The sequence below is a fragment of the Phaseolus vulgaris genome, chromosome 3 (genome assembly GCF_051622355.1).
Source record: "Phaseolus vulgaris cultivar YP4 chromosome 3, ASM5162235v1, whole genome shotgun sequence".
NCBI lineage: Eukaryota > Viridiplantae > Streptophyta > Magnoliopsida > Fabales > Fabaceae > Phaseolus > Phaseolus vulgaris.
Genome location: NC_143500.1, coordinates 54,681,837 through 54,699,163, shown reverse-complemented (window position 1 = coordinate 54,699,163; position 17,327 = coordinate 54,681,837). Strand labels below are relative to the sequence as shown.

At 33.6% G+C, this 17,327-nt stretch overlaps 2 protein-coding genes across 5 annotated transcripts; both read left to right on the top strand.

The window, feature by feature from the left end:
- Window positions 1-3,285: 3,285 nt before the first annotated feature.
- Window positions 3,286-8,693, top strand: LOC137808772 (P-loop containing nucleoside triphosphate hydrolases superfamily protein). Of its 4 annotated transcripts, none has more exons than XM_068610045.2 (6): window positions 3,286-3,861; window positions 4,184-4,419; window positions 4,513-4,771; window positions 7,430-7,609; window positions 7,716-7,871; window positions 7,988-8,693. In XM_068610045.2, exons 1-6 carry the CDS (start codon window positions 3,832-3,834, stop codon window positions 8,156-8,158), a joined length of 1,032 nt encoding a protein of 343 aa, XP_068466146.1. In that variant the 5' UTR covers window positions 3,286-3,831; the 3' UTR covers window positions 8,159-8,693. The 4 variants fall into 4 exon arrangements, with proteins under 4 accessions (XP_068466146.1, XP_068466145.1, XP_090156074.1 ...); XM_068610044.2 differs by having other exon boundaries at window positions 7,985-8,693; XM_090299948.1 differs by lacking the exons at window positions 7,430-7,609; window positions 7,716-7,871; window positions 7,988-8,693 and adding exons at window positions 5,680-5,733; window positions 5,833-6,020 and having other exon boundaries at window positions 3,482-3,861.
- A 2,128-nt stretch (window positions 8,694-10,821) lies between these two features.
- Window positions 10,822-15,978, top strand: LOC137808771 (polyadenylate-binding protein RBP47). The gene is made up of 6 exons (XM_068610043.2): window positions 10,822-11,630; window positions 12,241-12,724; window positions 14,422-14,507; window positions 14,587-14,717; window positions 15,280-15,376; window positions 15,583-15,978. The coding sequence occupies exons 1-6, from the start codon at window positions 11,274-11,276 to the stop codon at window positions 15,709-15,711; spliced, it is 1,284 nt and encodes a 427-aa protein (XP_068466144.1). The 5' UTR covers window positions 10,822-11,273; the 3' UTR covers window positions 15,712-15,978.
- Window positions 15,979-17,327: the final 1,349 nt, after the last annotated feature.

Sequence of the window (17,327 nt, the reverse complement as noted above, 5' to 3'; positions counted from 1 at the left end):
TCAACGTCAATACACAATGAATGTCGTGTCTCCAGCTGTCCAATTCTTCAAGTCTTTCTTCCTTTTCACGTGCGTTCGTTTGGTGGGATACCTGTGATTGCATTCCGACGCTCAAGTCCGTGTTAGTGTTTAGTTAGATTTCTCTGATATTATGAAAACGTACATTTCCCCTTTTCAGAAGTTCCTGGGTCGTGCCGGGTGATTTTCTGATATTAAGGGAATGTTCTACTGAATGTCTTTGATTAATTCAATGAAAGTTACAACTGTTTATTTTTCACTCACGTATAACCATGTTTATTTATTTATTTAATGTGAAAATCTCGATATTACGGTGCCGACCCGTGCATTTTCAATTTTTAAGTTTGTCTAATGATCTTCCTCTTCCAACTATAATCTTTTATATTCAAATATATTCAACTTTTGTTATTTACGTAATAACTATTGTCCCTATTTTCTTGTTGGACAAATATTATTTCTCTTTGGTCCCATTAGTCTCAAACTTTGGCTCATCCAACTTTAGCATTAGATATGTGAGATACACATTATCTGTAAAAGTTTTTGCGCAATTATAATGCTTAATAATGTGTTTATCCTAAAGTTCTAACAAAGCAAAAAAACTTTTGAGATGTTAATAAGAGATATCTCATCAATGTTAAAAAATTACTCATACTTGTAGTTTCATTGACTATATTTTAAAATCATTATTTTTTAATATTTTTTTCTTTTATAATTTATTATTGCAATTTTAAAGATGATAAATAATTACATTTGTAATCAAATAAATTTATTAGCATTTTTATACTATTTAATTTAAAAATAACTTATTAGCTTTTTGTTAATAAAGCAAATTTATAGCCACTGAATTTGAGATAAAGCAAGAAATATTCTTTCATTTATCATTCTTCTTTTTCAATCTCTTTTTATTTGATAATTTGAAAACATTTGAATGGCCGACCATATAAACGAACTAGCTGTCTTTTGGAAAAAAATTAGCACTCACGTCATTTCAATAATAAGAATGCTAATCTCGATTAAAGAGAGACACTTTTTTTTTTCATCCTTATCCTTACATTTTTCTTCTTGCACCCCCCACAATCTTACGCAAAAACTAAATTGTCTTTGTTAATTTTTAAAATTTCAAAAATGCTCCTAATAGAATAAAATCCTTAAAAAATGCTCACTATCATCTTCTTCTTGCGAGGCCGCATTTCCGAACTGCAAAACTTCATTCTCTCGGTGGTACCTTTTAATCTCGCACATCGTGATTTAGAGTGGTATTGGCAATTTGGTGCTTAAAGGTAAGTAAATTTTTTTGTTTTGAATCTTTTCATCCGTTTTTTCTTTGAAATTTTATTTTTGTAATTGTTTTTTTCACATTTCAAATTATAAAATATGGTAGAATTTTGGATTATGGAATTTGGTAGAATTATGGATTATGAAATCTGGTAAAATCCTGCACTTATGCTTCTGGTAGAATCCCGGATTGGTGGTTCTGGTAATGTTTTGGATTGTTGTTTCTGGAATATTAATTGTTGTTTTTGTAACTGTGTGTTTGTATTGGCTCAAATTAGTAAACCATAATCTATTATATAATTTGTATTGGGGTGAGTTAGAGGAGTTGTGGGGTTTGGTTAGTATGCACTCGTTCAGTAGCTACCAAACTTGCAAGCATTTGAATCAAGATAATATATTTTTTTAAATAAGTGATTTAGTTTCTTTAGTTTTCATTATTTAAATGAAGTTCTTATTTATTTTTAAATAAGTGATGTATTTTATAAAATAACAAAATCAAAGTAAAACGCAACTTTTCTAACCCACATCCAGAGTTCATCTCGAGTACGAAATACCTATAAAAGTTGTCATAACAAATTATTTCATTTAACAATTAACAAACAACCTAAACATAAACTTAACTTTATCTTATATGTAGTAAACACATTTGTACATTCATATCTCTTCGATATACTAATTATTGCTTTGTTAGACAATGACTTTTCAATATCGTCATCACGTAGACCGTCCCACACACCAACCCGGTCATATAGTTCTTGTTCAGATCCTTCACTATTGTCCATGCTTTTACAAATTAAAAAAAGTTAAATGAAACTAAATCATTGCATTCCGGATCCATGAATTCATAAGTCAAACAATTTATTCCGGATCTAACAATCCATAATTCAAAAAAACCATTCCGGATCCAGAAATCCATAATTCAAAATATGCATTTCGGATCCAAAATTTCGTAATTCAAATCATGCATTCCGGGTTCAAAAATCCATAATACAAAAAAAAAAATCCGTCCGTAATTAAAATTAGGTTTCCAGATTCAACATTTTGGAGATCAACAATTTATGAAAACTTTGCTTTTGAACACCCCATCATCCGAAAAACAAAAATTAATCAATTTTGGATTGATGAATCCGTAGCACATTACCGTATCCCGATTTTTGGTAACCATGAAATCTCAATGCTCATATAAAAAAACTCAATTCTTACCTCTAGAACCTAAGCAACCCTTCGACAACGTAACTTACTCCTCCACCTTGCTTTGAACAATTACAAAAAACCTCCACCAACGATTAATATTCAATGAAGAAGATGAAAAGTGGCAAAGAGAGCCCAACACGATGCCCATTTTCAAATAATAAGTCAATGTCAGTTTTAAGATTTTTAAATTTGTGGGGGTGCAGGAAGGAGAAGCCTTAAAGAGATAAAAAAAAATTAGGATTAACATTTATTGGGCTTGATTGAGTCATTTTAGCAAGACAATGCCATCAAAGTAATATAAATAAGGAGACCCTCATGATTAAAAGTCATGTAACTTTAAATCCTAAATTAAATCATTGATATTTATATTAGCTGACTTGAGTGTCGGAGTAACTTTGCAGATACCACTCAGACACGGTAAAATGATGGTAAAATGATGGTCAGACTAAAAGAAAAGACAAAAAAAATTCTATAAGAAATATTTAGTTTAGAATAAATTATAATTACACATTTTTTTTAACAAACTACAAGTTTTACATATATCAATCTTAATCATAAATTCAGGAAGATCATTAATGGAACACCATGGTTAGGAACTCCCTAAAATTTACCTCATGTCTTAATTGTTATGATAGCTTATTTGAAATAAAAAACGTAGATAATAATAATAATTATCTCCTAAAGTTATAAAGTTAAAACATGTTTATTAATAAGCATACTCTGAGAGTAATTGAAATGTTAAAGAGTGTACACGTGGGTGGGAAATGTATAAAATTGTGAACTTTTTGAATTTAATTTGTCCATAATTTTGTTTTGGCAGAGACATGTGGTGGATCTCATGGATTGCAAAAGAAGTGAGATGATGTCGTTTAAGGGGCGATGGTGGGCACTGATGATGTCGTTTTTCTTTGGTCGTACTCAACCTCGTCACTCCGAACGATACTCGAAGCACTTCCGAACACAAAGAAAGAGTGTGTGTGGCATAGCTAAGTGCAGGTTACCGAAAATATGTGTGTGTCTATCCGAAGTCCAAGATTAGAAGCCTCAAATTATTTGATTCTTCAGAAGACCCAAAAAATAATACAAAAAAAGGGATAAAAAAGAAGAACAAATAATAAAAAGGAAAAAGAAAAGAAAAAGCTCAGTGTCACGCACACACCTCATCTCATCTCATCTCATCGAAGAACCCCTTTTGCTTTTCCTCCATTCTTTTGGCCCGTGTCCTTGCTGGTTGCAGCAATGAGAGCTGAAACAAAAGCTTTTCGATAAAAAAACCAAGAAAGAAATTCAGAAAGGTACCCGGAAAATGCCTTTTCTTCCGCATTCTTTTTGATCTCGTCAACAATGGCCGATGACATCTCTTCCTTCGCCAAGGTAAGTGTAATCTTTCACCTTTCAACGTGCCATGTTGTCCTATTCTTCAAATCTCCCAAATTTTAAGTAAAAGATTCCATTTTTTTATTTCGTTTTTACATGGGGTGGCACGTGAAATTGTCCGATCTGGTTCCTTAAAATAACCCCTTCGAATATGTGTGTTTTTAAGGTCATGGGTATTAGGCATTTGATTGGGTAGTTTCTTAAGATGTAGATTCTGTGGGGTTTCAATCTATTTCTGGGCGGGATTAACCATGCTTATGTCTTTATTGTATATGTTTTGATATAAATAAATCGATTTAAATGTGGTTCATGGTTGCAGGATGTTTTGCTTGTGAAGAGTTGGAAGAGTTCTACGTTTGTGTGGAGGCTAGTTGTGTTGACCCTTGCAATGGTGTGTGGCGTGTATATATGTTCAATTTGTCTGAGGCAGATAGGCTCTGGCAGTAAGATTGGTTTTCTAGACATCAAGGTTGTTCAAAAGCCGTGTCCGGAACCTAACATTGAACCTTGGGAGATTCCTTATGTGCACTACCCTAAGCCCAAAACTTACAGCAGGTGCAATTATTAATATACTGCTTAAATCTAAGGTTTTGTTGCAAAATCTGTCTGAATTTTACTGATTTTTCTTGCTTGGTATTTCTATGATAGGGAGGAATGCGCTTGCCACCCTGTGCGCTATTTTGCTATTCTGTCAATGCAGAGATCCGGGAGTGGTTGGTTTGAGACCTTCTTAAACAGTCATGATAACATAAGCTCAAATGGGGAAATTTTTTCGGTTAAGGTGAGAAGGAGCAACATGTCAACCATAGCAGAGACTCTGGATACAATTTATAATCTAGACTGGTTAAGCAGTGCTTCAAAAAATGAGTGCACCACTGCTGTTGGCTTGAAGTGGATGCTTAATCAGGTAAAGGTTGTTTTATTTATGGATGACCTTTTATTTTAAGAAATACTTGGCTTGTTTGAAGCATTTTTGTATCTTTTGGCAAAAGTTAATGATTTTTCTCTCTTTTTTTTTTATCTGAATAGCTGAAATAAACATCGTTAAGTTGGAGTTAATGTGCAATTTGACCCACTAAGGTGACAAATTGTGTTGCTTGAGTGAGTCCCAGAATATGCACATCTCTAGATAGGTCTCCAAAAGTGTCAACTTCTTACAAGTTTACCCTATCAAGTTGTCAACTTTCTAAACAATGTTCATTACCAAAGGACTAGTCTGTACACACACACACATATATATGAAAATATGCAAAAATCAAAGCAGTTCAAGTTGCCATTTTCAAGGACCATATTATATATATTAACTCCATTTTGTTGTTAGTTCTTAAGATGCTTTTACAAATTTTCATTAAATCTATTATTGTCAAGCTAGGTTGATGACTACCCCCTTGATCCTCTTAGACTGACTGCTGCTTCGCTGGAGTGGTCTAGCAAAACTAGTGTGCAACATGCAGGTTTTGTTGTGTAAATCTAATGATCATTCTGATGCAGGCCCAATTTAAAGCCAAGTTAAAAGAGAAACACACTATGTAACTGAAAATATGACAGTAATGGAAGAAACAACAAAATGTTGAGGATAACTAAGAAATGAAATAAGATTACAAGAAGCTAATGACTGCTACTCCATGCCCAGTCCAAAAGGCTGAGCTGAACCATAAATCAGAGTATTTTTCACAATTTCCCCTTCAATTCACGGTCCTTTTTTTTTTCATAACCACTCCCCCCTTTTCTTGATACTGGGCTCGGCTCCTTTTCACTCAGCTTAACTGTCTGTCCCTTAATCTGTTCTCCCTTTTTCTACCTTCCATGTATTAGGGCCATGGCTTAGCTGCTGCTCTGTTGGGCCCTTACCTTCCATCATACTATCAGGTTCCATAGTCTCATTTGATGGAATTGAATTAAATCTTATTTAAAATAATTTACTTGGAATAAATCTAATGAAAAATCGAATTGGAAATTTTAATTAAGAGAATGCTATCTCTTAATGATGGTAAAAAAGCTCAAGGGATATGGGATACTTTCTCTTACACTTGTTGAGTATCATGTATTGAGGATTTTGCCTGGTTTAGTATACTTTTAGATATGATTAATGATTTTGTTCTATGCATGACATTCAAGACATGGGAGGGCCAATTTATGTTCTGACTCCCCCCTGTTGTGTTTTTGCCACAACTTTCATAGAGGAAACATGTCAAAATTGTAAAAGGAGTATACGAAGAAAAATACGAAGTTCTGGAAGGCAATTCATTATTCTCTTAAACTAGTAGTTGACCAATGTATTCATTGACTGATATGGGATTTAGGGGGAGGTAATGCTTTTTCATGAGGTCAAACTGTTGCTTATAAGTTATGACAGATATAGGCACATGTTCACCAGTTTTTCTAAAGGATCACAGAACTATGATACTAGGGAGAATTAGAATTAACTCTCTTTTTGCACACGCAGACACCAACACGAACTAGGTTGCACACGATGCAGGCATGACCTTGTTATTTTTTATGTTGTTTACAATTTAACATTCTTCAAATTGTTCTTTTCAAGCTGTATCTGTTATAAAGGTTCAGCGCTGGTTGTCTGGCTGAGTTTTTTCAGTACTACTTTATTTTTGGTATTTGCCGTGTTTTTTACTCCTTCCTAGATGATCTGTGTATGTTAAGGAATGTTTACATAACATATGTTGATGAAGGTTCAATGAAGATTGGTGTTCTTTTCTGTATTTAAATGGTTTTTGCATATGATGGATGGTTCCTTGGAGTTTCTTTGAATTTTAGTTAGTAGAAATCTGGAGTGAATAACCCAACTCTACAACCTCATTAGATTTAGAAGAAAGTATAATAATAAAACCTGGTTAAGAATTGTCTCTTGTGTAATTGCTTATTGTGTTCCTAAAAGTATACAAGTCGCTTACTGCATGTCTGATTTTCAAATAAGCTCATTTACTTGAAAAGGTAATTTAAGTATGTCCATGTAATACAGGCCGGTGGAAGCAATTTCTGATGCTACAACAATCTATATTGATAATATTTCTCAACATTTTCACTGAACTATACTGTATATATGTTTCCCATTCTTTGTAAAGGACACTTGATAATGCTAAATTAAATTTTTGAGTGAGGCTGATTCTTTTGATTCCCTATTTTTGAATTTCCTTTCTTGCAACGGTTAGGAACATTAGGAGCCAATGCCTGAAAACACAAAACAACCTAGAAACAAGCCTATCAAAAGCAACCCCAGTAATACAGTACTTTTTTTTGCATTTGCTTATTCTGTAGATACTCAATATCTAACATGTTAGCCTTGACTTCTGTTCTGTACATTATTGTCTTTGGACCTGTTTGGATGAACTTCTCAAAAAAACTTTTAAGTTAAAATTAACTTATGCATAAGCTAAAACAAATTTAGAGAAGTTGTATTATAAACTTTTTACAAATTAACTTATGTATAAACTATTTTTAGCTTATGGAGAAGTTAAACATCAGTTATTTTTCCTATTTTTTTCCTTCTAAACAGGCCCTTGATCTTGTGAAAATCTGAGGATATCATAATATTTGTAACTTAATGCAGGGACTGATGCAGCATCATGAAGAAATTGGTGAGTACTTCAGAATACATGGTGTTTCGCTCATATTTCTTTTCAGAAGGAATCTTTTGCGCCGGATGGTTTCTGTACTTGCAAATGAATATGATAGGAATGCTAAGCTATTAAACGGGACCCACAAATCTCATGTTCATTCACCCAAGGAGGTCTCTATTTTTTTCCTTGTGCATGTGTACCTGTTTGAGTTTGAATGTTGGTGGTTGAACATTTGTATGAATTATTAATGTTACTAGATTCTGACTATACTTTCAGGCAGAAATACTTGCAAAATACAAGCCTATAATCAACTCAACATTGCTGATGGCACAACTTAAACAGGTGAATGAAACCACCACCAAAGCCTTGGAGTATTTCAAGAACACCAGGCATATTATCCTGTACTATGAAGATGTGGTAAAAAACCGCACCGTAAGTCACTACTACCTGCTACCTGTTACCTGCTGCATGATGTCTGCTCCACCTTCCTCTTTATATGTTTGTAAAGGGTTCATGACATTTCAACTGTCTCTCTTTGTATCCAGAAGCTAAGGGATGTTCAGGATTTTCTGAAGGTTCCTCAAATGGATTTGAAGAGCAGACAGGTGAAAATACATAAAGGGTCATTATCTAGCCAAGTTGGAAACTGGGAAGATATACGCAAGGCACTAACAGGAACACCATTCCAGAGTTTCATCCGTGAAGATTATCGCAGGTAAAGTGGTGGGTATGTACATACCACCTTTGCCTTTTTCCTTTTCTCTCTTCTTCCCACTTTGTTAACATTCCATTCCTCTAATCCTTATTCACAACAAGTTGCTTGAAGAGCCAACAGGAGCAGCAGCAGCACCCTGTTGAAATTTTGGCCATTGCCCTCTCTCATTTTTGTACTCAGTTTATTGTTGTTGTTGTTTTTGTCTTCCTATTTAATTCATTCTTTGTACTAGTGACCTCCATGCACTTTGTATTGGTGCATCAAGGGAATTTCCAATTTCAACTTGAAATGTATTTTTGAGACCTGATTGTTCCCTGTGATCCACGGACATGTGCATTTAAAAAATGAGTTGAAAAAGTGAGTTGTCAAAGGAGAGCACAAATGTACTTAAAGTTTAAAGCAAGTTGTTGTTCTTAGTTAGGCTGATGGACCAAGAATCATTTTGGTGGCCACACGCTCCCACATGTTCATGTCATGCCAGGCTCATTCTACCTGCACTATATCAATTTAAATCTGCATCCAACATACTCAACGTTAAATTTTTGTTTTGCCTTTAATGACTTAAATTTTTTACCTTCTGATATTCGTAAGTCAAATTGCAAAATCACTTTCAGATTTTGTCATCCAGAAGCTTACTTGGACAACATAAATGATCATTCAGATGTTAAGATCCGTAAACAAACATAAATAAGTTATGAGTCTCTATCCTCAACAATATTTGCATCACACTGTTTTGGATATGAAAACTTAAAATTCATAATTCATTACAATCCAGCTATTATTATTCATATTGTGGTTGCCATCTTGTAACAAAAGTTAGTCAAAATTGCGCGCGAGGGAGGCACCTACTAAAAAGTCTAAATTTGATTCCAGAAGTACTATGTTGACTGGGAAATCGTGACATGTTGGCTTCAGTGTCTCGTAGGTTTTGACCTGGTCGCCTTCTTAAACAAGAAGTAATCCTAAGTATGCAAATGCAACGCAACAACTACTTCTTAAAAAACACAATCATTGTAGAGGTTGCAGCAAGATTTTGAACCATGCAAATCCTCAAACACACAAGATTAATGAAATTAATGATGCTAAAATACTTTTATATGACTGCATTCTAATTAAATTGTTGTAATAATACTTACTTTAAGAGCTTATGTTTCGCATAAAAAGTTTGATTTTTAAGTCATTATTATAAACTTGTAATTTTCTTTTCAGATTCTAACTGATAGCTTATTTATACAGCCATAATATATAACTAGATGATTGTGTTAAGAGCATTTAATAAGTGTATTCTAATTACATTTTTACTTAAAATTCATTATTAATTATATTGTGATACATGTAAAAAAAATGTAAAATAAAATTCATTCGAGTATATCCTAAACTTTTAAAATAAATAAAGTATAATTAACTTATTGGTTTCTATAATTAGGATCAATATTTAATTTATTACCATGATTTTTAAAAAAATCAATTTGGTCTCTATATTTTTTTAAAAGTATCCAAATTGGATCTTTTATGTTAAGTCTCATTCAACGACGTCAAGTGTTGTGTATATGACAGAGAGAAGTGAAATTATGTGTTGAATTAGATAACAAGTGAATTGGATTCACAAATTAATAAAAAGTCAATTAGAATTTAAGATTTTTTTAATTATAATCACGAAATGACAATTGAATTATGATTTTTTATTAGATGATATACAATATAATAATTAGTTGATAATTTATTATAACTGAGAAATATAAATATCTATTTAATTAAACCTTATTCCCATAAAGTTCAAAGATATTTGTTGCTAGTAAAATATCGTGTTTCACCTCTAAAATTGCTTGCGTTGTGTATTAATATGAACAATGAATTAAACAGATATTGCTGATAAAAAAAAATAAAAAAAATGAATTAAACAGAAAAATTACGTTATGATACATTTATATCATGTTCTCCACTCTATATTGTCTTTAATGTACATTAAAATACAATTTACAATTAAAATAATGAATTTCCTTTGTCTTTATCTTAGTATTATTAGAGTAGAATCCACTTCCTCCGTGGTTGACCCCGTTCATTCAACCACTTCTCCAAAGAGATTATCTTACTCACTATTTTTTCTTTTTTTTATTTTGAGAGAAATTTGTGTAAGAAAAACGAATAATTTAAGAAATATTTTCCGGCATCCTTTAGTTTATTAAAAAAAAAGTGTTGAAAAAGAAACCGACTCTAGAGTCTTAAATGTATGCACGCACATGGGGTGATAAGGTCCAAGAATTCATTCAAAATCCAATTTAAAGTAGCAAATTGCATAATTACTTTCTTACTTAAATAATTCCAATGCAAATTTGTTTACTTTTTTTATATTTGTTTCTTATGAAAGATTGAGTTTTTTTAATTAATTTCTTTGTGAGATTTTGATGGATAAAAAATTATATTTAAATTTTTGATAGAAAAAATAATTGGAATTTTTAGCCTTGGATAATTCAGGAAAGAGTAGTAATAATTTCACACTCAATACTCCAAATTACATCCATTTTATGTCTATTATTTTACAAAAATACCTCTATCACATAAGAAATCTAAAGATGTAATTTGGAGAAAAAAAAATGGAATGTAAAAAAATCATTTTTCTTCATGAAAACACTTAAATTACATTTTTTTAAAAAAAATAAAAAAAATAATGAGTGAAGTGGAAGGGTTGAGACAAGTGGGAGGGAAGGAGAGCCGTTGATGCGAGGAGTGGGGCTCAGATCAGGAGAGAAAATCACGGACGGCTAAGGAGGTTGCATTTGCGAAGTTGGAAGCGAGGGTTTGGATTTTACGGTTTTGCCCCCGAGTGAGATCCGAACCGAACCAAACCAAACCCAACCCAACCCATTTGTTGTTGTTGTGTCGACACAGAGAGGGTGTTGTGTTGTGTTGGGTTGCAGTGGTGGCTAAGTGTGTTCCTTTATAAAAGAGCAACCCTACAATTTGGTCTCTTCTCTTTCTCTTTCTCTTTCTCTCTTTGTGTGTCGCCTGGTCTTGGCATCTCCGCACTCGCTTGGACCAGGTCCTATCGTTCTCTTCTCTGCTCTCACGAGGTGGGAAGAACGGAGTGAGAGAGGGAAAGAAACTTCCAATACCTACTCATGGCTCAACCCACCACCAACGGCGATCTCAGTCAGCAGCAGGGTCAGCAGCAGCAGCAGCAGCAGTGGCCGCAGCAGCCGCATCAGTACCAGCACCAATGGATGGCTATGCAGTACCCGGCAACCGCCATGGCCATGATGCAGCAGCAGATGATGATGTACCCGCAGCATTACATGCCCTATGTTCACCCTCATTACCCCCCGCCGCCGCCCCCTCCCTCCCACCACCACCACCACAAACAGCCCGCCGCTTCCCCCGTCGCCTCCTCCGACGAGATCAGGACCATCTGGCTCGGCGACCTCCACCATTGGATGGACGAGAACTACCTCCACAACTGCTTTGCTCACACCGGCGAGGTACCATCCAATTCATTCACTTCTTTTCCATAACGTGGTTCCTTCACCTGCACTTCTTTGTTTCTCATACCTCTGAATAAGCTTGATTTGTAGCTGGAAGTTAGCTTCTGATTGTTGAATCATTCGTGAACTTCTTTTTAAACAGGTTGATTTAGTTGCCTGCGTTCGTAGTTTTACTTTATGTTTCCTGATCTTGTGTCTTGTGTGTGATTCCGTTTGTTTGGGAGGAAGTTGTTGTATGAGATGATTTATCCTTCGGTTTCAGTTCTTGGGATTGCGAATCCATGGAGGTTGTACTGTTGGCAGCCTACGTGGTCCCATGATTGAGGGTTTGGTTCTGTTGACCTAAGTTTCTGTCGAATTAATACATTCAAGATCTCTTTATTCTAACACTGGAAATAGTGGCTGCTAAAACTCGTCCTTTACTCTAACATTCAAGTCTTTTTTTTTAAACATTTGCATCTTGAAGATCCCTAGTTGGGAAGCAGCCATTGCAATTTGTTTGTGAAGTGTGAATCTGTTTGCCTTTGAGCTACCCTATTAGTGTGACATGGGTCTGAGTTAGTGCTTTGCTTAGCAAGGCTTTTTGATTATGTTTCCATATGTGCAGGTTCTGTCGGCCAAGGTCATTCGGAATAAGCAAACTGGTCAGTCTGAGGGATATGGATTTGTAGAGTTCTATACACGTCCGACGGCTGAGAAAGTTTTGCAGAACTATAATGGCACCATGATGCCAAACACAGATCAGGCATTTCGTCTGAATTGGGCCACATTCAGTGCCGGGGATAGGCGATCTTCGGATGCTACTTCTGATCTCTCGATATTTGTGGGGGACTTGGCCATTGATGTTACTGATGCTATGTTGCAAGAGACTTTTGCGGGCAGATTTTCGTCTATTAAGGGAGCAAAAGTTGTCATTGATTCTAATACTGGTCGTTCAAAAGGTTATGGTTTTGTTAGGTTTGGCGATGAAAATGAGAGAACGAGGGCAATGACTGAAATGAATGGCGTTTATTGTTCTAGTAGGCCTATGAGAATAGGTGTTGCAACTCCGAAGAAAACTTATGGCTATCAACAACAATATTCTTCCCAAGGTTTGTTATTTATAATTCTTATTCTGCATGCTTGTGACGCAGTTTTCTTTTACAGTAAATTACATTAATCACAGTTAAAATTTTGTGAGAATTTAACCTTCAGTAATTGTTTGAAAGACATTACAAATCAGGGTGATAAGTGTAATTCACTCTTTATTTTAACATGCTATTTTAATGTTCAGTTAACAATTTACTCAGTCTCACTTTATTTTCTTCTGCATATACCTCTATTTTTTGGGCTTTGATCAGAAGACACTTACAATCCGATGCAATTCATCATTTTGGCAATACAAATCTTGGTTTGTATTGACTGTGTTTGAAATGCCCTTGAATTGTGTGAATCTCAAACGAACTGCATCTTGCACACCAATAGCTTTGATTCTTTGGCAGCAAGAGCTGGTTGTGACACCTTGCGGTCCAAAGATCATTGCATTGCACCTGGTCGTCGGCCAACGCCATGCGGTCCAAAGATCATTGCATTGCACCTGGTCGTATGCCAACGCCTTGTTGTCCAAAGGTCATTGCATTGCACCTGGTCGTAGGCCATTTTCTCAGATAAAAATTTTGCTAAAAAATTGGCCTCTAGTGAGGGCAAATCATACAGCACTGCAGATATGCATATGCTGCTAGTAGGTCAAGAAGGGAAATGACCAAAACCCTAAAGTTAAACGGCAAAAGTCATTTTTTATTTTAGGAACTTTTATGTTTTAGGTCCAAAACAAACACCATCCAGTCTCATTTTTTTTTTTCAGTTTGGGCCATAAGTTATCTATTGGACTTTCTGATCTCTTTTAATCGAAATATAAAGAAAAAAAGAGTAAAATTTAGATTCATTATAATCAAGTTTTATTTTTTAATTTAAACAAAGATATTTTCTAATAAAGATATTCTGGAAAATAAAATAAAAAATATTTTAAAACTGTCACTTTGTTGGTTGACTATTTAACTTCACACTATGACTATTTTCTAATCAATATATATATATATATATATTTTTTTTTTTCTTTATGTTATATTCTTTTGGAATTATGTTTAATTATTGGTCATGAATTTACCATACATGATACAATTCGATTCATGATTCGGAAAATGGGTCTTCCCAATTTCTATTTGCATCTCAATTCAACTATGTTTTTTTATATTGTCTGAAGCGAAACCCCAAAATTTAATTTCCTTGTTCAGTTTTACAAGTTGTCTTTTTTCTCCAGCCTATGCATTCTTGGGTTTCATCATCATTGGTTGTTATTGGTTTTGTACACTTTTCCATCCTTAACTGGTTATTGTAAATGAACATATATGATGAATAATTTGTAAGTAATGTGCTTAATTGTATGAGTAATCACATGTTGTATATGTGCTTTAGTGCTACCAGTAATCATAACTTCTAACAGTTGTCGTTGACAGTTGCATATTTCAGATTTGTTTATTCTTTGGTTCTCTGTTTATGTTTCCCTTACCTATTTCATTTTATATATTAGCTAATTCTAAATAACAAGTCTGTTGTTTCTCGCACACTTCAATTTATCTTTGAAATCTCAATGTGATATTCACTGTTCATTGCTTTAAAATGCATATATTGCCAAGTCTTGCTGTGTATGTTTATAACACCAGAAGAATGTTCTCACTGGAATGAAGTATATCATTTATGGCGCTTCCTATTAGAAACTTCAGACTCTGATATTTTATTTCTTAACTAGCTGTCGTATTAGCTGGTGGAGGGCACTCGGCTAATGGTGCTGTGGCCCAAGGTTCCCAATCTGAAGGAGATTCAAACAACACTACTGTGAGTATGGTTTTATAATGTTTTGTACATGTTAATCACCTTGTTTTGTTCATATCTTAGTAGCTGGTCTCTGTTGTAGATATTTGTTGGAGGGCTTGATTCTGACATCAGTGATGAGGATCTCAGACAACCATTTTTGCAATTTGGTGAGGTTGTCTCTGTGAAAATTCCCGTGGGGAAAGGGTGTGGATTTGTTCAATTTGCTGACAGGTACTTTATTCTTGTAGTATCTCTTGACATGATGACTTAGATTATAACTTCCATGTTAGTGAAACCCCTGCCCCTCCTGTGAAGTGGGTGTTTTCACGTGAAATGGGAAGTGGCGTGTGTATTCTTGTGATGGGTAAGAAATCCTCGAATATGCTAGCTTCTAATGCTTTTGAAATCATACAAGGATATATCTAATCAAGTTTCTGAGGATAAGTGCATATAATGTTGGATTCTGACTGCCCTTGCCAGCATAATTAGGCTGTGTTATCTTGCATAATCAGAACATCTCCAAGATGGGTTTATTGTATTGTTTAACTCTAAAGAAGCACTGCTTAACAATTTCTTAACTGTAAATAACTCAGATATGGACTAGTGGATGAATAGATGATTATTAAACAATGTTAATTGAAGGACCTTTTTTAGTTAAAAATTGACATAAGGTCTTGTACACAAAGGTGACATACAGGACCCACCAAATTTCAATTATGCAACCCTTCTTAGAGTTGTAGCATTGTGGATGTTCTTAGTGAGTTAACTATGCTTTATGCTGGGTGTGTAACAGAAAGAATGCTGAGGATGCAATTCAGGCATTGAATGGGACAGTAATTGGGAAGCAGACAGTGCGCCTTTCTTGGGGTCGCAGTCCAGGAAATAAGCATGTAAGTTTGTGTCCATTGTTTCACTTAATCTTGTATATAATGGGAAAATTGTTTGAGTGGCATTTCTCCTTTTAGCATTATACTCTTCAATTCAATTATACTCTCCAAAATGAATTCTCACATTATTCAAGGGAGAAATACTATTTCTAATATTCACCTTTCATCATTGAAATGCATCTCTAATTGAATTCCTTGGGATCACACAGTGGAGAAGTGATTCGAATGGAGGGCACTATGGTGGGCAGGGGGGTTATGGAGGCCATGGATTTGCTGTGAGACAGAATCAGGATCTAGCCATGCAACCTGCTGCTGCTGCAATTCAAGGTGCTTCCTGACAGGGTTAGCAGAATTGTGTGGTTTTGTAGGATGGAGTTTATTGCTTGCCATTAAACTGTAGTATTATTTTTAAATTTGTAGCTGGGTTATATGCGAGGTTCTTAATTAAGATTGTATTAAAAAGTCTGAAATTTTGGATTGAACCCGACCATATATAATATGACTCGGGTATTTTTGTTTTTTTAAATGTTCTTCAAAAACATATTGGTAGCAGACAACTAAGATTATTTTAAATACTTCACAGTAAACTGTTACTGCTTGCAAAATCTCCGTGCATAGTTTGATCTGAAACAGGTTATTTATATTGATGCGAACAACATACACTTCCCATATGTAACATCTGTGTATATGCAGCAGCCTTGCGTAGGATGGAACTTTTTTAATGGAAGTTTAGTGTTGTATTTTGTATGATATTAGTGTCATGATTTCTTATGGATGAAGAAAACATTGATTCCATTGTAGAAGATGACGAGGAAAAGAGTAAAATCCTAAGTTGAGATTCTTGCACAAGATATGGTAACTATCTTAGACAATAAGATCACACACAACAAGAGAAAACAACATTCATGCTCCATTTACTACAAGAGAAGAGTAGTGTAATCACTACAAGAGGTTATAAGCACTTACATATACTTTATTTTAATATATATATATATATATATATATATCACATGGTTTTTATTTTAAAAGATACTTATGAAGAAATATTTACTAGTGTCTCTGATAACAATCAAATTTAAAAGATTTTAGCGTAGATAATTTAAAAGATCATCCAAGTCTCTTAACGAATTCAATAGCAGTTTCGGTAGAATAATGTTCATAAGCAATAAAAATTAGTAATAATAATAAACTAAAGAGAATTTGTGATTGTGAATGGGAAAATATAAAAGATGATTAAAAGCAATTAAGAATGAAGGTTGATTTTCAAATTTATTTATCACAAAATTTTTCATTGACTTTTCTAAAATTATCATTTCTTAATTTTACATAAATTTTAAACTTAATTTAAACATCAATCAAATTTAATAAAATTTAATAGAATCTTATCAGTAATTTAAATTAAAACATCAATCAAATTCAATAGAATTTTCAGTGAAATAACAATTATTGATGTATTTACTATTTTGAATTTTCAGTGAAATAACATTTATTGATGTATTTACTATCTCATTAGTTTCAAAATATATTCGTGAAATATTTATATTCTATCTCTTAAACTGAATCAAAGATTGATTGTAATTAAGCTATCTGAATCAAAGTTTGATTGTAATTAAGCTATCTAACCAACAAATCTAAATAAAGAAAAGAACTTAATTATCAATAACTGTCTAAACATAGTTCTTTAAATTATTTGTTTAAATCAAAGATTTATAATAATTAGAAAATAACTTAATTATCAATAACTGTCTAAACATAGTTCTTTAATTAGAGTAAGTACATATTACATCTTTTTATTTTTTCTTTATATAATTTTTTTTTCTAATATTATTACAATTTCTTATTAGAATTTACTTAATATTTTTAAACCATTTTATACTAAAAAAATATTTCCATTGTAATTCCGATTTTTTTAACTTCACATCTTCAAAATTATAACTTTAACCCTAAAATCATT